Raw genomic sequence first — 21,532 nt, 5'->3', positions numbered from 1 at the left:
TGTGGAAAGCAGCGCAGAGGTGACACCGGGCAGGAGGACAGGACAGGTTACCATTTACACTGTGCCCGCCACGCTCAACCCCTCCCTTGGAAAAATGCCACTAGGGAATATATTGGGTTGGCCAGAAAGTTCATTTGGGTTTTTCTGTAAGATGTTATGACCAACCGGATAAATACCACTACCTCTTGCTTGTAAAGACATCCGAAAGCAAGGTGGAAACTGCCCCTCCCAGCCTATTGTGATATCACATTAAACACTCTCAGAACCTGCATTCGTACAATGAGCTGCTAGCTACAGAGTTTACATTTACATCCCTCTCTTAAAAGGTATGAAACGCATATGGTTTGTAAAAGCACATGAAAGTTAGTAAGACTCAGGAAATGGTATAGATTATTAGACTTCAGTGTTGATGAAAACCAAGAAACATGATGTGGCTAAATTGAATAGCTTATGTGATTCCTCCCCTTCATAATGGATCAACACAGGCATTTTCTAAGAATCCAAATTGGTGAATTTACATAGGCCTTTATATTTTTCACAAAGGAGACTATGAAGTTTGAGATGTGTGCTCTGAAGGATTAACACACGCACACACAAACAGAGCAATACTGATGTAGGAAATAGACGGGCAGCCGCTGCCGTCCGTAAAGGGTTTCTTGGCAGAGGATATATTTCCAAAGAGGATCTGCAAAGTCTTAGTAATCCCAGAACAGTCCTGATTTCTGACACTGGTTATGGGTGTTCCCTTGTGAGACAGTCCCTGTGAGGCCACAAGTGGGCGACACCGAAAAGGCCATTTGGAGAAGACATTTTCAAAGCACGGTGACTAGCTGTGATCTGATCCATGGAGGACAGTCCCGGCACAGCTGGCAGCTTGTCAACAACATGCTCCTGCTTCCGCTCGCCTCCTTAATTACAGGCAGATGATCAGGGAGGTTAGGTGGAGGCGGGAATTACCATGAGACAGTGGGGATCATCACGGGGTATAATCAAAGGTGAAGACAGGCGCGGAACCTAGAACACTACAGCAGGAGATCCGACCTGCAGAGCAATGGGGCCTTCCACCAAGGCAAGTGGCTGATGGTAATCTCGGCTGGTAATGACCATACACAGGAATATATGCATGTACAGGGAAACAGCTCTTTCCTGCAAAACCAAGCCGCCGCAAACCCAAACATGGAGAAGGAAAGCATGTCTGTCCAGAAGATTATGTCCCGAAGCTCTGTGGGCCACTGTCAAGTCATAAAAATCGTACTGGGTTAACTTGAATAAAGTCATGGCAATCGTCCAGCATTTGTAGTTTAAGATGAAGACTAAGATCTATAGCATGGACTGCTACAAAATGGAACACTAATCTTCTCCTGCCTTTGGTTCCATTCTGTATCTTTATTAGCCCTTTGTCCTCATATTCTCATTAGGAAGGAGAGAAAAATACCCCAGAGCATTGTGGACATTACTATATGGTTGCCTCAAATCCTTTCTATAAAGGAAACAGAGACAGATGTCAGCGTAAGTAGACAGAACTGAAACAAACCTACTTCAGTGCTTTTCAAAGGCTTTTAAGTTGTCAAATGCTTTTTGCAAATGCAACCTTATGCATAAGTTCCTGAAAACGGAAGCCGAGCTGCCTCAAAGCCCTCGCCATGGAGACCCAAAAGAGGATACTTTAACACCTGAAATTTAGAGGTTCATTGATCACCACCTGTATCAACTGATCTAGTCCAATTAATTCCCTGTATTTTTGAACCAAAAATGGTAAGATACTATCTAAACAGTTCATGACATATATTTTTATCCAAGGCTGTACTACATGAACACTAGAAGCTACTGAAATGCATGGCTCTTTAGCATTAAGGCAGTTAAATGATGAATTTGAACCATTTTAAAAAATGCTGAAGAGTGTCGATACAACCACAAACTATGCATTTTTAAAGATGCAATATCATCTTGTCCTCTGGACTCTGGGGTCCACCTCTGAGGGCTGCTATTGCATGAATGGTGAGTACCATGCGACAGCAGGGTTGGGGGTCATGTCCCCCTTCTCTGCCCTCTGAACCCAATCCAGTCACCCTTGTTCATAATCAAATAGGATGTTAGCTGGTATAAGACAACCACCTTGGTTGTAAGCAGTGAGCATGCTGGGAGCTTTTCCACTTTTGTTAGTATTTTCCCTACTCACAGTCCACCGTGGAGAAGCATGAAGTGGGAGTTCAGACACAATCACAGTAGCCACAGACCTACAGAGCAGGCCTCAGGCTCCTGCCAGCAGCCTGTGTTCCTGCAGGTGGCAGTCACTGTTTTGACTACCTCTGCCCACCTGCCTTCCCCTGCTGTATTTGGGGATGTCCTGGCTTCCGTGAAACCAGGAAGAAAAGTCGGAGGGTAGCAGCCAAGGGTGAAGCCACCGAGGATGGCCAGTCACCTCCCGAAAGCAAAACAATGAGATGGCAGGAGCTGCAAAGCCAGCTCACGCCTCTCAAACTGGGAGAACGAGGAGGAGAGTGTGAAGATGGTTCTAATCCGTTACTGCTACTGTGGCCATCCCTGCACGCCATCTAAAGGAGAAATTAATGAAAACTGTCATGTGACTTCCAAATATCCAAAAAATCAGGACTTAAAAAAAAAAGCATGCTGCACCATCTTCTAAGAGGACAATTCAGCAATATATAAGACAAGGCATAAAAAGTTAAAAATCTGACCCAGGAGCCCCAATTCCTGGAAGTTTATTCTGCTCACTCAAAAGAAGCAATATGTGCCATTTTTTTTCAAGTACTGTTAAAGTTATTACTCAATAGACAATTACTCGATCACTCAGATACCTGTGATGTGTACAGATACATGAAAATGTGTATGAGCTTAAAACTAAAAACAGGGACACATTACATACACACTATGATTACATCTGTACACAAATATATTCTGATACAGGAAAAAAAAATGTAAAAGGCCACAGAGAAATGCACATAGCTCCTTTAAATAAAGGAGTTATAAGGGTAGCTTTGGCAAATTTATTTCATTTTTTTTTAAGGGGGAAGAATGAGAAAGTAAAAACTTGCAATAATCAAGATTATTGTCCAAAAACCAACTTACCTCAGATTCACCAATGCCAATCTTTGGTCAGGAACAGCCATATTAGTTCATTTTCAAGTAGTCCCAATATCGTGAAGGGTTTACTTAAAACTGAAAGCCTTTGACTAAGTCTTGTCTATACTAACTAGTGGCAGACTCCTTTGAAAAGAACTTTACCAAGTTCAAGTGCTCCAACACAAGTCACAGAGTAGAAGCATAGCTACTCCACAGGGCTATCTCACACCTCCTTACATTTAACAAGCAAGAGACAAGAAGCAGCAGATTTTCCAAGGTCCATGTACTTCTAGAACCACAGCGAACCCTGCACAGAACCCACAAAGAAAGGGAAAAGAGAATTACCAACACACTCCAGCAGTGTGATCTGACGGGCCACTGTTCTCTGTACCAGAAAAGGAAGACCAGAGCCGCTTCCCGATGTACACGAATGATCCAATAAATCCTGTAGTTCAAAACAAGGAGAAAGAGAAAGGATTGAGGAACTGCTTCCGGGTCAGAGCGTGCATCTGGGTGTAACTTGCATGAAGGTTGCAATCCTGGAAACGTGACCCATGCGTGTGCATGGAAAGCACCAGTGGATGAAGGACTGATCTTATTCCTTAGGAAAACCTGAAGCTAGCCCCTTCCCTAATATGGGATTGGTTTCCCTGAGGGATCTTCCTGAGTAGTCCTTTCTTATACCCAGAGTTTTAGAACAGAATAGCTGAAGAAAGAAAATGAGTGGACCAAGTCAAAGATGTAAATTAAAAAGCCCAAAATACAGGGCTGAGCCCAAAGGAAAGCAGTAGACAGAAAGTGGAGCAAAAATAAAAGGTTTTCGAGTCCAAAGGCTGAGCACAGTTGACCCTATTCTGCCCTGCTCATGGTATCTATCAAGGGATGTACATTAATTGACATGCCAGCTAAGGAACTCTAATAAGCAACAAACAAATTAGGAATGAGGAACAAACAACTCTAATGCAGTGGCCGTGTGCATCCTCAAAGTGGTACACTCAAGCAGAGAGAGTGTCCAGGATGCAGGTTACCTTTAAGGTAGGCAAGGAACAAGAGTCACGAAATTAATACCTTTATGTCATTTCCTTTTTTAAAAAATCGTTGTCTACTCGTAAAATTTTTTTTAACTGATGAAAGATTCTTTAGATTCTATAGTGCTTTACAATTTTCAAAACTTTCTCACACATGATTTCATATACCATATGTCATTCTTGATGTCAATTACCCACAAAGCGGCGAGAAAAAGAAATATAACTTCCATTAAAACATAAAACCATACCCCAAATCTACTTCTGGGCTTCCCTTGTGGCTCATCTGGTAAAGAATCTGCCCATAATGTGGGAGACCCTGGGTTCAGTCCCTGGGTTGGGAAGATCCCCTGGAGAAGGGAAAGGCTACCAGTCCAGTATTCTGGCCTGGAGAATTCCATGGGCTGTATAGTCCATGGAGTCGCAAAGAGTCGGACACGACTGAGCGACTTTCACTTCACTTCACTTCAAATCTACTTTTAAAAATGAACACACTGCAAAAAAGATTCCCAATTAGTTCATTCATAAGTTTTCCATTCTTACCCTCAGTGCAAGCCAAGAAGCAGATGCCTTTTTGAATCAGGAATGGATTTTCTATAATAAACAATACTGCGCCTATGGTGATTGTGGTAATGTTACAGCAATGTTGAGCTAACACTCCCCAAAGCTCCTCCTTTCCCAAACATTGTAGCTGGCCTGCTGAAGGAATACATTTCTTTGTTCAGATTTCATCGTGTTTTACTTAATCTGAGCACCACTCTGAAATACTGTTGATCAGCAAAATTAACAAAATCTGAACATCCAAAGAAAGAAATTTAGAATTCTTAAAAGCCACAAAATAGATAATCAGCAAGAAACTGAACGTAGATGGAAGTAGTTTCACATCTCCCTAACTATCTCTTTTGCTGTTCACTTTTCTCTTTATTCATCCATTTTTTTGAGAGAATAGTTTTGAAAATTAAACTGTGTGTTTTTTTTAAATAATGTGCAGTCCTGGTTCTAAACCTAGTTCATAGACTTCAGGAGAGGAGGGGGGGAGAAATATCAACCAAAGACTAACAAACATTACTTCAACTCTTGGATGCCAAGGCTTCTTTTCCAGTGCAGGGGAGCTGTTTAGTAAGGTACACATTGCTGAGTCATGTAAATGAGAATATCACTTAAATAAGCAAGTCTGTAAACCAATAATGATGACTTGCTTCAAACAGTGTTATTTACTAAGTCATATCGTGATATACTGTCCTTAAACGTGTGAAGAAAGCTGAGCACCGAAGAATTGATGCTTTTGAACTGTGGTGTTGGAGAAGACTCTTGAGAGTCCCATGGACTGCAAGGAGATCCAACCAGTCCATTCTAAAGGAGATCAGCCCTGAGTGTTCTTTAGAAGGAATGATGCTAAAGCTGAAATTCCAGTACTTTGGCCACCTCATGTGAAGAGCTGACTCACTGGAAAAGACTCTGATGCTGGGAGGGATTGGGGGCAGGAGGAAAAAGGGACAACAGAGGATGAGATGGCTGGATGGCATCACTGACTCAATGCACTTGAGTCTGAGTGAACTCTGGGAGTTGGTGATGAACAGGGAGGCCTGGAGTGCTGCAGTTCATGGTGTCACAAAGAGTTGGACACGACTGAGGAATTGAACTGAGCTGAACATGGCTGAATGGAGAAGACTATCTTAGCATATGCTACCATTCTGCTTTCAGAATTATAGAAGCCATTTAGATAGTAATTTAGTCTAGAGGTTCCCAGCAGTGCCCCATGTAATTAGTTACATTGGCAATTCTAAGAAACAAAATTCTGACTACTCGATCTCATACTTTTGCTAAAGTTTTGTCAGGATTCAACCTTGTATCTTCCTGGCTACTAACTCAAAGAACTCATTTAGTCTGCCTTAAAATGCGAAATAAACTTCTAAGTATACTTCTAAAGAAAGACTGGTTTTCTACTTTGTGAATGAAATGTCCTTATCCCCTCTCTTCCCAGTTTGATGTAGCATAATTTAAATAGGTAGGGGAAAGAAAGCTAAACAAGGTTTCTTCCCCCTTGTTTTCATACAAAATTTGACTGCGGTCCAGCGATGGAGAGGGCAGTAGGATAGGCTAGTTCCCAGCGTGTATCATCCACCATCAAATGTCTGCACAGCTGGCTAAGGGCAGTCATCCAGGTGTAGCACCTGAGCTCCCAAGACTGGTAACAGCAAGTCTTCTTCAGCCAAAACGCTTAACTGCAGAACTCCCAGTCACTTTTAGCTTTGTTATCTAGCAGAACAAGACTTAATTCAAGACAGGTTTAGGCAATGCACAGTCATGGCATTAAATACCACCAAATCACATTAAAAGCTGCCACCCTGACCATCTTTCAATTCATCAGTCAATGACAAGGAGAGCATCGATTTGGTATCAGCATGACTTTTAACATCTTTCTAATATTCACAGATCTTTGCCTTTTTAAAAGGGACCATCTGACTCCGCATAGTACCCCTGTAGAACGTTACTACTTTTCCCTTCGGCACTTGAGGTAACCTACTCATAACATGTGGTTCTCATTCTCACTTAAAGCTTCAGTTCAGTTCAGTCACTCAGTCGTGTCCAACTCTTTGTGACACCATGAATCGCAGCACGCCAGGCCTCCCTGTTCATCACCAACTCCCAGAGTTCACTCAGACTCACGTCCATCGAGTCAGTGATGCCATCCAGCCATCTCATCCTCTGTCGTCCCCTTCGCCTCCTGCCCCCAAGCCCTCCCAGCATCAGAGTCCTTTCCAGTCAGTCAACACTTCGCATGAGGTGGCCAAAGTACTGGAATTTCAGCTTTAGCATCATTCCTTCCAAAGAAATCTCAGGGCTTATCTCCTTCAGAACGGACTGGTTGGATATCCTTGCAGTCCAAGGGACTCTCGAGTCTTCTCCAACGCCATAGTTCAAAAGCATCAATTGTTCGGCACTCAGCTTTCTTCACAGACCAACTCTCACATCCATACATGACCACAGGAAAAACCACAGCCTTGACTAGACGGACCTTTGTTGGCAAAATAATGTCTCTGCTTTTCAATATGCTATCTAGGTTGGTCATAACTTTTCTTCCAAGGAGTAAATGTCTTTTAATTTCATGGCTGCAATCACCATCTGCAGTGATTTTGGAGCCCAGAAAAATAAAGTCTGACACTGTGTCCACTGTTTCCCCATCTATTTCCCATGAAGTGATGGAACCAGATGCCATGATCTTCATTTTCTTAATGTTCAGCTTTAAGCCAACTTTTTCACTCCCCACTTTCACTTTCATCAAGAGGCTTTTTAGTTCCTCTTCACTTTCTGCCATAAGGGTGGTGCCATCTGCATATCTGAGGTTATTGATACTTCTCCCGGCAGTTTGATTCCAGCGTGGGCTTCTTCCAGCCCAACGTTTCTCAGGATGTATTCTGCATATAAGTTAAATAAGCAGGTTGACAATATACAGCCTTGACGTACTCCTTTTCCTATTTGGAACCAGTCTGTTGTTCCATGTCCAGTTCTAACTGTTGCTTCCTGACCTGCATACAGATTTCTCAAGAGGCAGGTCAGGTGGTCTGGTATTCCCATCTCTTTCAGAATTTTCCACAGTTTATTGTGATCCACACAGTCAAAGGCTTTGGCATAGTCAATAAAGCAGAAATAGACATTTTTCTGGAACTCTCTTGCTTTTTTGATGATCCAGCAGATGTTGGCAATTTGACCTCCGGTTCCTCTGCCTTTTCTAAAACCAGCTTGAACATCTGGAAGTTCACGGTTCACATATTGCTGAAGCCTGGCTTGGAGAATTTTGAGCATTACTTTACTAGCATGTGAGATGAGTGCAACTGTGTGGTACTTTGAGCATTCTTTGGCATTGCCTTTCTTTGGGGTTAGAATGAAAACTGACCTTTTCCAGTCCTGTGGCCACTGCTGAGTTTTCCACATTTGCTGGCATATTGAGTGTAGCACTTTCACAGCATCATCTTTCAGGATTTGAAACAGCTCAACTGGAATTCCATCACCTCCACTAGCTTTGTTCATAGTGATGCTTTCTAAGGCCCACTTGACCTCACATTCCAGGATATCTAGGTCTAGGTGAGTGATCACGCCATCATGATTATCTGGGTCGTGAAGATCTTTTTTGTACAGTTCTTCTGTGTATTCTTGCCACCTCTTCTTAATATCTTCTGCTTCTGTTAGGTCCCTACCATTTCTGTCCTTTATCGAGCCCATCTTTGCATGAAATGTTCCCTTGGTATCGCTAATTTTCTTGAAGAGATCTGTAGTCTTTCCCATTCTGTTGTTTTCCTCTATTTCTTTGCAATGATTGCTGAAGAAGGCTTTCTCATCTCTTCTTGCTATTCTTTGGAACTCTGCATTCGGGTGCTTATATCTTTCCTTTTCTCCTTTGCTTTTCGCTTCTCTTCTCTCACGGCTATCTGTAAGGCCTCCCCAGACAGCCATTTTGCTTTTTTGCATTTCTTTTCCATGGGGATGGTCTTGATTCCTGTCTCCTGTACAATGTCACGAACCTCCATGCATAGTTCATCAGGCACTCTATCTATCAGATCTAGTCCCTTAGATCTATTTCTCACTTCCACTGTATAATCATAAGGGATTTGATTTAGGTCATACCTGAATGGTCTAGTGGTTTTCTCTACTTTCTTCAATTTTAAGTCTGAATTTGGCAATAAGGAGTTCATGATCTGAGCCACAGTCAGTTTCTGGTCTTGTTTTTGTTGACTGTATAGAGCTTCATCTTTGGCTGCAAAGAATATAATCAGTCTGATTTCGGTGTTGACCATCTGGTGATGTCCATGTGTAGAGTCTTCTCTTGTGTTATTGGAAGAGGGTGTTTGCTATGACCAGTGTATTTTCTTGGCAAAATGCTATTAGTCTTTGCCCTGCTTCATTCTGTATTCCAAGGCCAAATTTACCTGTTATTCCAGGTGTTTCTTGACTTCCTACTTTTGCATTCGAGTCCCCTATAATGAAAAGGACATCTTTTTTGGGATGTTAGTTCTAGAAGGTCTTGTAGGTCTTCATAGTACTGTTCAACTTCAGCTTCTTCAGCATTACTGGTGGGGCATAGACTTGGATTACTGTGATATTGAATGGTTTGCCTTGGAAACGAACAGAGATCATTCTGTCGTTTTTGAGATTGCATCCAAGTACTGCATTTTGGACTCTTTTGTTGACCACAATGGCTACTCATATTTCTTCTGAGGGATTCCTGCCTGCAGTAGTAGATATAATGGTCATCTGAGTTAAATTTACCCATTCCAGTCCATTTTAGTTTGCTGATTCCTAGAATGTCGATGTTCACTCTTACCATCTCTTGTTTGACCACTTCCAATTTGCCTTGATTCATGGACCCGACATTCCAGGTTCCTATGCAATATTGCTCTTTATAGCATTGGACCTTGCTTCTATCACCAGTCACATCCACAGCTGGGTATTGTTTTTGCTTTTGTTTTGCAACTTAAAGCTTGAAGATGCTTTAAAATTAACACTTGACAAACAATTTCAATGGAGAAGACAATGGCACCCCACTCCAGTACTCTTGCCTGGAAAATCCCATGGATGGAGGAGCCTGGTAGGCTGCAGTCCATGGGGTCGCTAAGAATCGGGCATGATTGAGCGACTTCACTTTCACTTTTCACTTTCATGTATTGGAGAAGGAAATGGCAACCCACTCCATTATTCTTGCCTGGAGAATCCCAGGGACAGAGGAGCCTGGTGGGCTGCTGTCTATGTGGTCGCAAAGAGTTGGACACGACTGAAGTGACTTAGCAGTAGCAAACAATTTCAAAAAGTGAAAAAAGACAGTCGCTTCTTAATGTGATTTCATCATTTTAAACTGCACAAAAAGAGTAACTTTAAAACATACAAATACAGTGTTTTCTAACTCTGTGCAAGCTGAAGGCTGACAGTGAGCCAGAGAAATGTGGCTGACCTGAATGATATGTGCTGTACATGTCAAATGAACAACAGATTTTGAAAGTTTATTTTAAATAAAAAGGATGCAAAGTATCTCATTAATAATTCTTTATGATTATATACTGAAATGATTATTATGTTACCTAAGTCATGTTAAATATATTCTTAAAATTAATACCATATGTGGGTTGTTTTTGTTTTTTTTAACTTTTTTAAAGACAGCAATGAGATCAAACCAGTCCATCCTGAAGGAAATCAACCCTGAATATTCATTGGAAGGTCCAATGCTGAAGCTCCAATACTGTGGCCATCTGAGGCCAAGAGCCAATTCACTGGAAAAGACCCTCATGCTGGAAGATTGAGGGCAGGAGGAGAAGGGGGCAACAGAGGATGAGATGGTTGGATGGCATCACCAACTCAATGGACAGGAGTTTGAGCAAACCTTGGGAGATGGTGAAGGACGGGGAAGCCTGACATGCTACAGTCCATGGGGTCGCAACAAGTCGGACACAACTTAGCAACTGAACAGCAACAACAACTAGAAAATTTTAAATAACACATGCCACACGTATTTCTATTCGACAGCACTGGCTTAACCAAATGAGTGCCCTCCACAAGGGGGCAGCACAGGAGCACAAAAAATGTAATAGCTGCTTTTTTGGATGTCAGGTTTTAAAGTCTTAAATTACAGGGTGTTAAAATAATCTAGACAGGAAAGTGATTTTTAATATTAGGCAAAGGGTGCCTTTTTTTCCTAAAAGCCCTATTATTGCTAAAAATAGAGTAACTGAGTACCATAAACTCCAACTCTGCCCTCTCACCATCAAAATTATAGGTGACCATTGTCTGTCCCTGTCCCTTTACTCCCAAAAGAAAAATAACTACCAAGATTCAACTAAAATAAATCCACTCACTCATTTAATGTAAACGTCTGTCTACAATGTTCTCACGTAGAGGAGACTAAACTCACATAAGCGAGCCAGCATATACTTGCTTAGAAATAAGACACCAGTAGTATGAGTGCACTTGGTCCAGTCACCAGTAACTTCTTAGCATTTCATACTTGAAGTAACAAAGCATCTTCAGCCATCTCTGTCATGCTAGGGGTCCCCTGGAGCCCAGACTCACTGCTAAAGTGCTGTCTCCAACGTTGGTGGTGATGAGCCCTTCAATGGTGCCATATTCCACATCTCTGGGGTTGAGGCGTTCTTGATTGCGCCTTTTAAATTTTCGGAGAGCGACTCCCAATAGGCAGGCTAGAAGGCATACTGCGAACACTACAGACAAAATGATGAGGCCAACCTCCAAGTGGAAATTCTGTGTTCCAGGAAAAGACTTCCCTGGAGATGGGGGAGAGAAGGGTAATTGGCTATAGGATCACTGTTTTTAATATTTAGCATAACCAATACCTAACAAGTAGCTCCCGATCCCGACCACATAGTTTTATAAGTCGCAAAGTGCGAAAACGAAAATACTTCATAATACCTGGCCAACAGCCCAGTCATTTAACCATTATTCACTTAGACACAATAGGATTTTGAAAAAATTCCACTGAGAACCAACTTAATGCATCTGTGTGAAAAGTGTCTGTAAAATATAAAGTACTATATAAATCTGATACTATCCTTGTTAAGATTTGATCTGTAAGGATGTTTTATCATCAAGCCCTTACAGACAGATATTATGCTGCAATATTCCTATGAGAAAGTGCTATCTGAGTTAAGACCAAATTATCCAATCTGTGGGCCTTCTCTTCAGTGTTATCTTGGATATCTATTGCTGTATTCTCATTGCTATTTTTACATCATGATTTATGCCTAGGAACCTATTCATTCAACTTTCTTTAACTCAAGTATTCAACATTAATTCACTCACTTAAAACATTCACTCTTTGATTCACGCACGCACCTAATCACACACTGACTCTGGCTCCGACATTATCACTTTACCCATTCAAACATTTATGCATTCATTCACCTAAACTTAACTCACGTGTCACAGAGGCTTTCATCTTGTCTACTGAGTTAAGTCAAAGCTTCTTAGTTGGATAGTGAAGGTCATAATTAAAAGATCCCAAAGCTATTATCACCTCTGAATTTCAGACCCCTTCCTAAGACATTACACAACCAAGCCCCTGTTCTTCCCCATGAAGGTCATATTCTTTCCATGTTCCTGGCCCCTTCAGTCATCCAATCTCAAGCTGAATTTCCTTTATAAATTTCTCTAAACTTTCCAAATCCAAATTAATCAACAACTTGGCACATAATACTCCAAGGTACATGTCATTTGTAAGATAAAGTATAAAACTAATTATGTACAACATTAAATTATAAACATCATGCCTCCCTAATTAAATTAGAAATTCCTTCAGTAAATAAATTTTGTATTACAACTCTAATCTGGCAGAGTCTTCTGCAGATGAGAAACTTTTCATACTGTAGACATGATTTTTATGTGAATGCAGACATTTTTCATGGTCCATCCACTCTATTAATCACAGCTTAACTCACAAAGTTTAAAAGTTTATTCCATCAAGTACCCTTTTTAGTTTTAACCATTTAATACAAAATCTATTTTATTATTCAATCCTATTTGCTTATCAGACTTTAACCTTTCTATAGACCTTAAGGTCCTCACCATAACTTTAAAAATTATGAATTATGCAACATGATCTTATATCAGTTTTTTGTTTCTTTTCTTTTTTTTTTTTCCTTCATTTTTCTCTCTCTCTTGCTAGTTAGCATTTCTGGCCTTGGATGCTCCTCATAACCTCTCCTATAGTTTGTTTCTTTTTTGTGTGAGTGTAAGATTGATTAAGGACACCTGTTAAAAATGTACTATATATTAAGAAAGTAAATTTGGCTTGGGCTGTATCTACAGATTAAGGTACATTAATATTTGTAGGGACTTTGAGATGCAGTTTAGGGCTCATTTTATGGGGAAGCAGTTTCGGAAGAGGACTGAAGTCCATATTGACTATAATATGGACACAGTCCCACATAAACTATAAGGTTGAGGTGAAATCTCACCCAGCCTCAGGCTGCAGTGACAGGTCACTGGGCGTCTGATACAGGAGAATGGCTTTGTCTCCTTCCTCTTAAGAAGGAAAAGTAGTCCTCTCATATACCAGAGCCTTATGTTCCATTTCCCTCTCTACATGCTCCACATAGAGACAAGTCCCTAATAAGCACAACTGTTTTAGAAATTATGATCTCATAGCCCCTTTCAGAAAAAGGTATCAGGAGCTACTCACCCTCTCATGACATCTGGTCTGCCAAATCGTCCCCACAGTAGATATCACTGTGCTCACTTTCCCCAGTACGCCCATCCTCCTTATAAATTCCAAAAGGCCATGCCTTTCTCTTCCTCACTGGACCTAACTTCGTTGTCACCCATTGTTCAAAGACTAGGAGGAAAGCCTTGTGGCTACTTACATCTTTAACCCACAAAGAACCAGGATAAGACTAACTAAAACCCTTCACCTAGAAACAGAAAAGTCCATGGGAACCTTTAGTAGGCAGCTGGGCCGTGATGTTCCTGTTACACCAGTCCCCTTGGCAGCACTCCACAGCCTGGCCAGGTGACGGCGGGGTCTTACAGGTCATCTTCCCCTGCTCGTAGACCTGGAAGCAGCCTTTCTGGTAGACGTGGAAGCCATCATTTATGCTCAGCGAGGAAAAGCACTGCTGGCCTTCACAGTGGTCCTCACTCCCACAGGAGAGGCCTTCACACACACACATGTAAAGTTTGGGGTTTACCTTGGGCTTCTCATCTGCAAAGTGGGGAGAGAAAGGAAGACAAACAAACAAAAATCACTGTGTGGGTTGTAACCCCACTGGGAGAATCATGCAGTCTCTCCAAGACCAATACAAACACATTAACCGAACCAAAAGTCAGGTGAAGCATCACCACTGGTCATGATCTTATAGCTCTCATCTGACCAACCACCAAATAATAATCACCTCTCAAGATATGAGTGTGTTTCTATAAGCTGGGTGTGCTTGTAGATCCTACCAGGCTAAAGAACGGTTATCATCTGTTACAGGCTTCTGAAAATGGACTTCTTCCATTGTGGCTTTCAAGATATCTTTGGTCTGGTGGGCTCTCATACCCCAGTTCTTGAATCAGAATGTTTTTACCAGAACATAATGCTCATTACTTTTATTTTTTGTAGAAGAGGCTCCCAGATACATGGCATCTGCTAATACCAGCTCCCGCGAGCTGCATACAAAACCCCGTCAACTACTCACACAAGGGCAGCTGATGTTCCTGCCATCACCTGTCTGCTTCAGAAACACAACAGTACAGAAGAGTTCACAAAGGTGCACGGTCTATAATTACATATCCATATTATCGATAGTTTCGCTTAGATGTCTAGATTAATTTTTCCGTAGGGGAACACTTAAGTTTTTACATTAATTACTATGGGAATTCATCACTGCTAAAACATTTTCACCTGGCAGAAGAAAAAATTGGCACTAATTATTGAGGATGGAGGCACAAAAAGACAAAGGGAACAGAACAGTGTTTGAACAGTAAAGTAACAAGTGGGGCTAAAGGAAAAGCCTACACAGGTTGGTCCAAGGCACAAGACAGATCATCAGTGAAGCATACCTCACCAAACCTCCTAATTGTCTCTTTCTGAAAACACTCATTTGCAGTTTCATCTTTCAAATCACTCTTTTCTTTCCTGTGTTAGAATAATTAGTTCAGACTTGCTGGTACCAACCGTTTCCACTAGTGGAGAAGGAAAGTGAAGACAGCGTATAAACAGCCAATTCCTGGAGGCCCCTGATTAGTCTGCTGAGGCCACTTTGACCAAAGCAATGTTCATATAAAGGGGTGTCGCCTTTCAAAACCCCCTGAAGGTCTGCAGCACACATAGGCTGCCTTCTAGTCCCTGAACTCTCTGTGGCAGCAGGTCAGTGAGAGAATGGCTTCCTTCTTAAAATAACAGGTCAGATGGCTGTGCTTTCAAGAGGAGACCTTAAGGTAAGGTCTTTGAAAATGTCAAGTTCATTTACACAGATTTGTGTGGGTATGTGTGGAGGTGTGGGTTATCTCAAAAAGAGAGAAGCGTTCTTCATCTTTCTTCTTCCCTCTTCAAAGCAGTGAAAAATAGTTCACTGCCCACTGTAATGTGGGTGCCTCGTCCCACGGAGTAAGCGCATACAGACACACAGACACAAGCTTTCTATTTATAATTGCCTTGCTAGGTCTTTTGAAAACCACAAGGGGCTCATCCAAGAGCAGAGACATGCCCGAAAGCAGAAAATCCAAAATAGCCGCTGACAGTGTATGTATGTCACCAGACTCACCCCCAAGGAGCAAGAGCCCTCAGACATTTTTAATGAGCAATAACGCTAACGAGCCGAGGGGTAGTCTTTTATTTTTCCTCGCCTAGAGAAATCCAAGAGAAATTCCAGCACCAATCTATTTCTATGAGGATGAGAAACATATATATCTGTTGACATAATCCAGCAAAAAGTTTACTCTTGCCAAAAGCAAGTTGAAAGATAATATTTCTAGGGAGTCTAGACATGCTTGCCACTCTCGGATGGCACAAAGCTGTGCTGAGAGCTGCCAACTATGCTGCCCAACAGGTGATGGCTCTCTGGAGGGAAATGGATGGGCGGGGTGAGGCGCAGAGTTAGTGGTGTCATACTGATTTGCGATCAGAGCTGAGAATTTAAAAGTGTATGTTGAAACGCTGTTGAGTAACGTAATTTATGTAAATGTGAAACACAAATGTGTATTTTAAGACCCTAAATAATTTTTAAAGGTCATGGATATCCAGAAATACTTACTGAACACATTAAAGAGGTTGTATCTGTTGATGCTGGGTTGGAGAAGAGGGCTTGAAGGGGTAAAATGAAAATAAGACAGGAGAGGAGCTGGCCACAGACTGATAATGAATAGAGGAGGACGAATCATTCACTTGCTACATGTACGGTCTGCCAGGAACAACCACGACCACCCCAGGCCATAGAGGGCTCACTCATCACTGATTCTATGGAAACAGATGGTTCAGGGTACCAAAGAATTAATTGCACTTGGTGGTTCTAATAAAATTTTTTAAAAGTCAATTAAAAGAAATAAAGTAATGACAATAATTTCTCTAATGTGCCTTCAGAGTGAACTCAGTTCTTAAAGTCAGAGCCCAAACTTTAGGCGCACAGGCACAAGATGTCTCCTGCCTTGCCAAGGTCTGGCTTTTCAAAGGACATGGGGATGGTCTGACAGATGTTTAAACTGTGACCTAGAGAATATTGCCAGAAGTGAGCAGCCTCAAGTACATACCATCTTTAGCAAGATTCAGCCCACTAGACCCAACCCTGCAGTGTATCCAGGCATAACTGGGTACAGATCTTAATCAGATTTTATCCTGTGGGGTTATACTCTAAGTTAAAAACCAAGGTTTTCAGATCTTCCCTGCCACAATCAGAAAAAAGGAAAAAAGAAGGAAGACAACTCTTAACTCTATGTAATAATTAACTCAGTCTCTGATATGGGACCATGAGTTCAGTTCAGCAGTTAGCAAATGGGAAAGTATAAAAACTCCACCAACTCTGCTTCCTATTTTGCTTTTCACCAACATTTACTTTTCTTAATTTGTGAATTCCCATATAACTGATTGGCAGAGCCCTTAGTGAATCAGGTTTTCTTATACAGCCAAATATAAAGACTTTAAATTCACAAGAATATAAGAATGACCCCATGCACCCCCACACACATCTACACCAGACCCAAACATTAGTTAAACGCCACTTTGGCAATTTATCCAACAGGGTAGATCAACCTAAGAGACCCCAAGAGGATTTTCTGAGCCAGGATCACTAATTCAACAAAGCAGGTTAAAAGCAAGGTAGTACCATTTTCAGATCTTAATATTCACAATTCTAAGAAACACAGCAGGCCCCCAAATGCCTATGACTCACTGTTTTCATCTTGTTAAAATTTAGGAATAACCGTAACATGTGTAGGCCTGGGATATCTTATTTGGAGTAGGCTGGTGGGGTGGGGAAGTGTGAGAATTATCACAAAGCCCTTTTTAGGGCCACAGACAAGGGTCTGTGGACCTCTAATCTCTCAGACTGAGATATAAATACACTACACATCAGGGAGCACCGAGGAAGGATAATCACCTTCTGTGACTGATTTTCAACAGTCCAGCCAGGAAGCACCACATCTGATATGAAGCATTTTACACTTGCCTGTGCAAATAACCAGGAAGTGCCCTGGCAGAAGGCAGTCAGTCTACTCTACCTAATTGACGCTCATTTAAATAATTCAGTAATTGAAACGTCAAGCCAGAGGTATTCCCTCTGTGCAGAGCTCACCCACACTGTTTGTTCTAAAGGCAACTCCCAGCATTACTCAGTGTTATGGCTGGCACCCTGTGCCCTCTGGAGCCCCAGAACCAGGCCTGTGTGAACACACTGGCAGCCCACGTCTGGCTGGGAGCAGCAGGGAGTCCTCGGCGCCACCTGGAAGGATCCGGGGCTGGCTCTGCAACCACAGGCTCAGACTGGGGATCCCAGGGGTTCACCAAGGCCGAATCTTTTAAAAGATTCTCCTTGTTCTGGGCAACACCCAGCTCACCATCTGGACACACCTACTCTCACAGCCTAATCCAGGACTGGCAGAGGAAGAGGCAGAGCAAAGAGCATCCTGGATTTTCTGAGACTGTCCACAGTCTGGGATGATCTTGTGCCTCAGAGCAAGAGGACCCACATTCATGTCTTAAGCGGGACTTGAGCAACCTATGCACACTATGAAGGGATTTCCATGTTCTCCTGCCCACCTGCCCAGTCATGCACTCCAGAATGCTCTAAGGCATTTCGGTTGATGATCATTCCTTATGGTGCACAAAACCCCACGTTTCCCACTGAAGTCTTTGACATAGAAGACAAATGAGAAAATGCTCCGAGTCAACCAGCCTTAACTGTGATCCCAGGAATCTGCAAAAGGAACAGCTGAATTTCTTACAAACTCACCTCAGAGTGGCACAAACAACACTGTAATGATTAGACTGCTGTCTACTAGACTATTGTCCAATATCTCAGGACTTTATAGGCTAAAAAAGGAGCCCCAAACATCCATGGACTTCTTCCAACAGTATAAACAGTTCATTCATTTGAAATGACAGCTTCTATTAGGCTCATAGATACGGGAGGCCTTCCATCAGCTCCTAATCCGAGAGTGCAGTATGGCACCTTTCCAGAATCTTCAGCATTTGAGATCTCTGGCATTAAACAAAGGCTTACGGAAGGATTTTGCAATGCCAGGTATCACTGCCAGCAAGCCTGCTCCTGAGACAGAAACACAAAGGTCTGTCCAGACTGCCTAGTGAAGGGCATTTGATGGTCTGGCAAGAAAGCAGGCTATATGCTTGGAAATAAAAGACACCCAGGTGCCTAAATGCTCTCATTATAAAACATCCACTTAGGGAACCCAAATCATTTTTTTTTTTAACCTGAACAGAGAAATTGATATTTGGTAAAGTTTTACAAGCCAAAAAGAAAATAGGAATAGGGGCAATTGAATAGGATCACATATAAATTAGAATAACAACAATAAAAAATAATAGTAGGGTTTTCACAATTTTGAACTCACGATGCCTCCACTCTAAATGTGCCCTTTCTCCAGGGTTCCCTCACTGAGCTAATGGTGCCTCCATTTCAGATCTATAAGCCTGACTCCATGACCCTCAAAAGGGAGATACACAAGGAATTCCCAGCAGTTAGGACTCGGTGCTCCCACTGCTGGGGCCCAGGTTCAATCCTTGGTCAGGGAACTAAGATCCCACAAGCTGCGACCCTGTATCCCTCAAAAACGGGGGGAGACACCATGGTCACCCTGCCCTGGCTGACCTGCTCTCCACTTTTCCAGCCTCACCTCTGATCCCCTTGGTTCTGGGAAGGGTTCCTCCTGCTTCAGGAGCCCAGGTCTGCTAGGTATGGAATTCCCCACCATGGGATGCTGGGGTTCCCTCTTGAGGATAGCCCCCCCCTCAAGTCTGTGCCTGTCTTCCCTTCAGATCTCACCTCATTCTCCTCAGAGGAGCCTTTGTTCACACCCCCAAGTGTAAAGCAGGAGCCCCTATCTACACTCACACACACGTGTCTGCATGGCTGTCCCACTTCCAAGTCTCCCCTCCAGACTGTGCGCCCCATGAGGGGAGGAGCTGAGCCCACTCAGCTCGCTGTCAGGCTCCCCACAACTGCCTCAGGCCCTGGCGGGAGGACACGCCTGATGAACGTTTAGCTCCAGAATGCATTTTCTCTTCACAGACAGGATTTAGAGGTGGGAAGAGACATGATGCTGGTTTTCAGAGCAGACTGAGCCTATAAAGTCTTTAAATGTCAGCAGAGATCTTCAGGCAAGGCTTAGTCACTGAGCCAGCGTGTCTGTGCAAACCCCTTCTCCCTGCAGGCGCTCGCCACAGCGTCACAGCTGCTCACCTACTCGGGCTTACAAGTGTGGAAAATCGGTACTTTTTGTGGTATGGTAGGTTTTCTGTTTGCTTGTTTGTGTGTGTTGGAAGAAAGAAGTAAAATGCAAGAGTTCTGAAAACAAGGAATTATTTAATATCAGTAGAAGAGCAGGGCTTTAATGGGAGGTCCTTCCAGCCTCTTTGATACCATGGTGATCAGAATGATCAAAACACGAGTGCCCTGGCTCCAGCCAGCTTAGAGAGGTCTTGCAGGACTTGCCTGCTCAGCAGGGAAAGGATGCGCCTGGTCTCTGCTACCATTTTTCTCCTATCAGTGAAAATAATGGCATTTTCAGCAGGGAGTGAGGAAGAGTGAATTACATCATTTTCCCCTTCTTGCTCTGCTGAAGGTGATAAGGATTCCTAAGGCACCCTGCATTTGAACTGCTGAAGCTGGGGGGGTGGCGGTGGGGGAAGAGTTCCATCTGTTTATTTTGTGTCTGGGCTGACTCCTTGTCTCTGAAATAATCCCTGTAAATGAAGTCTATTGCAGCAGCCACACCTTTTATTTCCAAGCCAAAAACTCAGTCTGTGTTTAAATGACTAACAAGTTAAAGAGCATTGTGGGGTATTGACCTAAGACAATACTGGTCTGTCTCTTCCGTGATTTTTATGATTTTATGAACACAGCAAAGACTTAGCTTTAACATGTGTGCCATGTCTGTGAAGCAACTCCTTCATAGGGGAGGAATACAGGGGTCATTATTTAATCTTTCTTCACTTTGTTTCCAAACTTCTTGAATTGGCCCTTCATATAAACAAATGATTACCAGGCCTAATGGAAAGTACCTACCGAGGAATTCTTTCCAAGACAATATACCCCTACTTTGTCCCATGTATTATTGACAACTCTTTCATCTAAGTGAAGCTCCAGTTGTTGGGAGAGTAACAGAGAGGACCACAGGCTGAAGGAGGGGGAAAATGCACTGGGGAATTATAAACACTTCAGAGAAGTCATTTCCTGTTTAGATTCAGGAGAGTCGGTGACGCGGTATCACCCATAGCATAACAGGCTTGAAGCTCTGCTCACAACGTGGGAAGAGATGTTCCTGACTCATTTGGGCTGTCTCCACCACCCCTTAGGATATCTGGGGAGTGCATGGCTGCTCCAGCGAGGGTTTCCTACACAGGTTCTATACTGAAAATATACTGCATGAGACCAGACAGCAAAGAAGGGCCAACAGAGCTCCTACTTCTGTTCCCCTCCAGAGCCCATGACCTTCTTCTCTGGGAATCAGGGACAGAGCCTCCAAGGTCGCCAATCTCTGCTTACCATCAGCCAGCCGCCACCACACCCCCACTCCCTTTCCGGAAGCTTTCAAATCAGAGATAAACCCTTCAAAAGATGGGCAGCGCTCCAGTTTGTTAACAACAGTCTTAGACTGCCAGCCTCTAGGTATTGTGACACCCAGAGCTCAAGGCAAAAACATCTAGAAGTAGTTAAATCTAGCTAAATTCCTCCTCTCAAGCTCCCTACCCTATCCCATCGCAGAGAAAAGCAGAGATGAGATATTTTCTAGACTCTCTTCTTTCCAGCCCAAATGAAGCCAAAGAGATCAAAATACCCAAGGGGAAAAAACTGGGGCATAGCCCAAACCTCTGACATTGCTGCTTTCCTGTCCCCCAATTTTCCAATCACGTCCCAAGGTCCTGTAGGTTCACAGCTCCAGGGAAGGTCAAAGAAAGAAGAAATCCCATGACTACAAGCTTTGTGCATCTGTACTATAATGTGATCTTTGCTTTGCCTATCTTTATTAGCCCAAGTCTAAAAATGAATACAGTCCACAAGAATTCATGAACTCCTAAATTCAACACACTTAAAACTGGCTTCCTCATCATAGACTGAAGATCCTACAAGTCACCATGAAAAAAGCTGAGTGTGGGTCATTTTCAGTTTATTGTTTCTTATTCCCAAGCCCACAGAAAGGTCCCAGGTGCCTACACTCTAGGTGGAAACAGAAAGCCTTTCTTCAGAGTGCTGTGAACCAGAACTGGT

At 42.7% G+C, this 21,532-nt stretch overlaps 1 protein-coding gene across 3 annotated transcripts in view; it reads right to left on the bottom strand.

Annotated features, from left to right (window-relative positions):
* The window catches only part of ACVR1 (activin A receptor type 1), a 139,173-nt gene that overhangs the window by 24,779 nt on the left and 92,862 nt on the right, over nucleotides 1-21,532 (bottom strand). For all 3 annotated transcript variants that reach the window (XM_069577497.1, XM_069577498.1, XM_069577496.1), the window contains 3 exons: nucleotides 13,549-13,812; nucleotides 11,169-11,380; nucleotides 3,430-3,529 (listed from right to left, as the gene is read on the bottom strand). In XM_069577497.1, coding sequence (XP_069433598.1) covers nucleotides 3,430-3,529; nucleotides 11,169-11,380; nucleotides 13,549-13,812 — 576 coding nt within the window. The remainder of the gene's footprint in view (nucleotides 1-3,429; nucleotides 3,530-11,168; nucleotides 11,381-13,548; nucleotides 13,813-21,532) is intronic.

This window comes from Ovis canadensis, chromosome 2, assembly GCF_042477335.2.
Source record: "Ovis canadensis isolate MfBH-ARS-UI-01 breed Bighorn chromosome 2, ARS-UI_OviCan_v2, whole genome shotgun sequence".
Taxonomy (NCBI): Eukaryota; Metazoa; Chordata; class Mammalia; order Artiodactyla; family Bovidae; genus Ovis; species Ovis canadensis.
The sequence above is the reverse complement of the archived record's forward strand: the minus strand, read 5'-3'. Positions and strand labels throughout refer to the sequence as shown.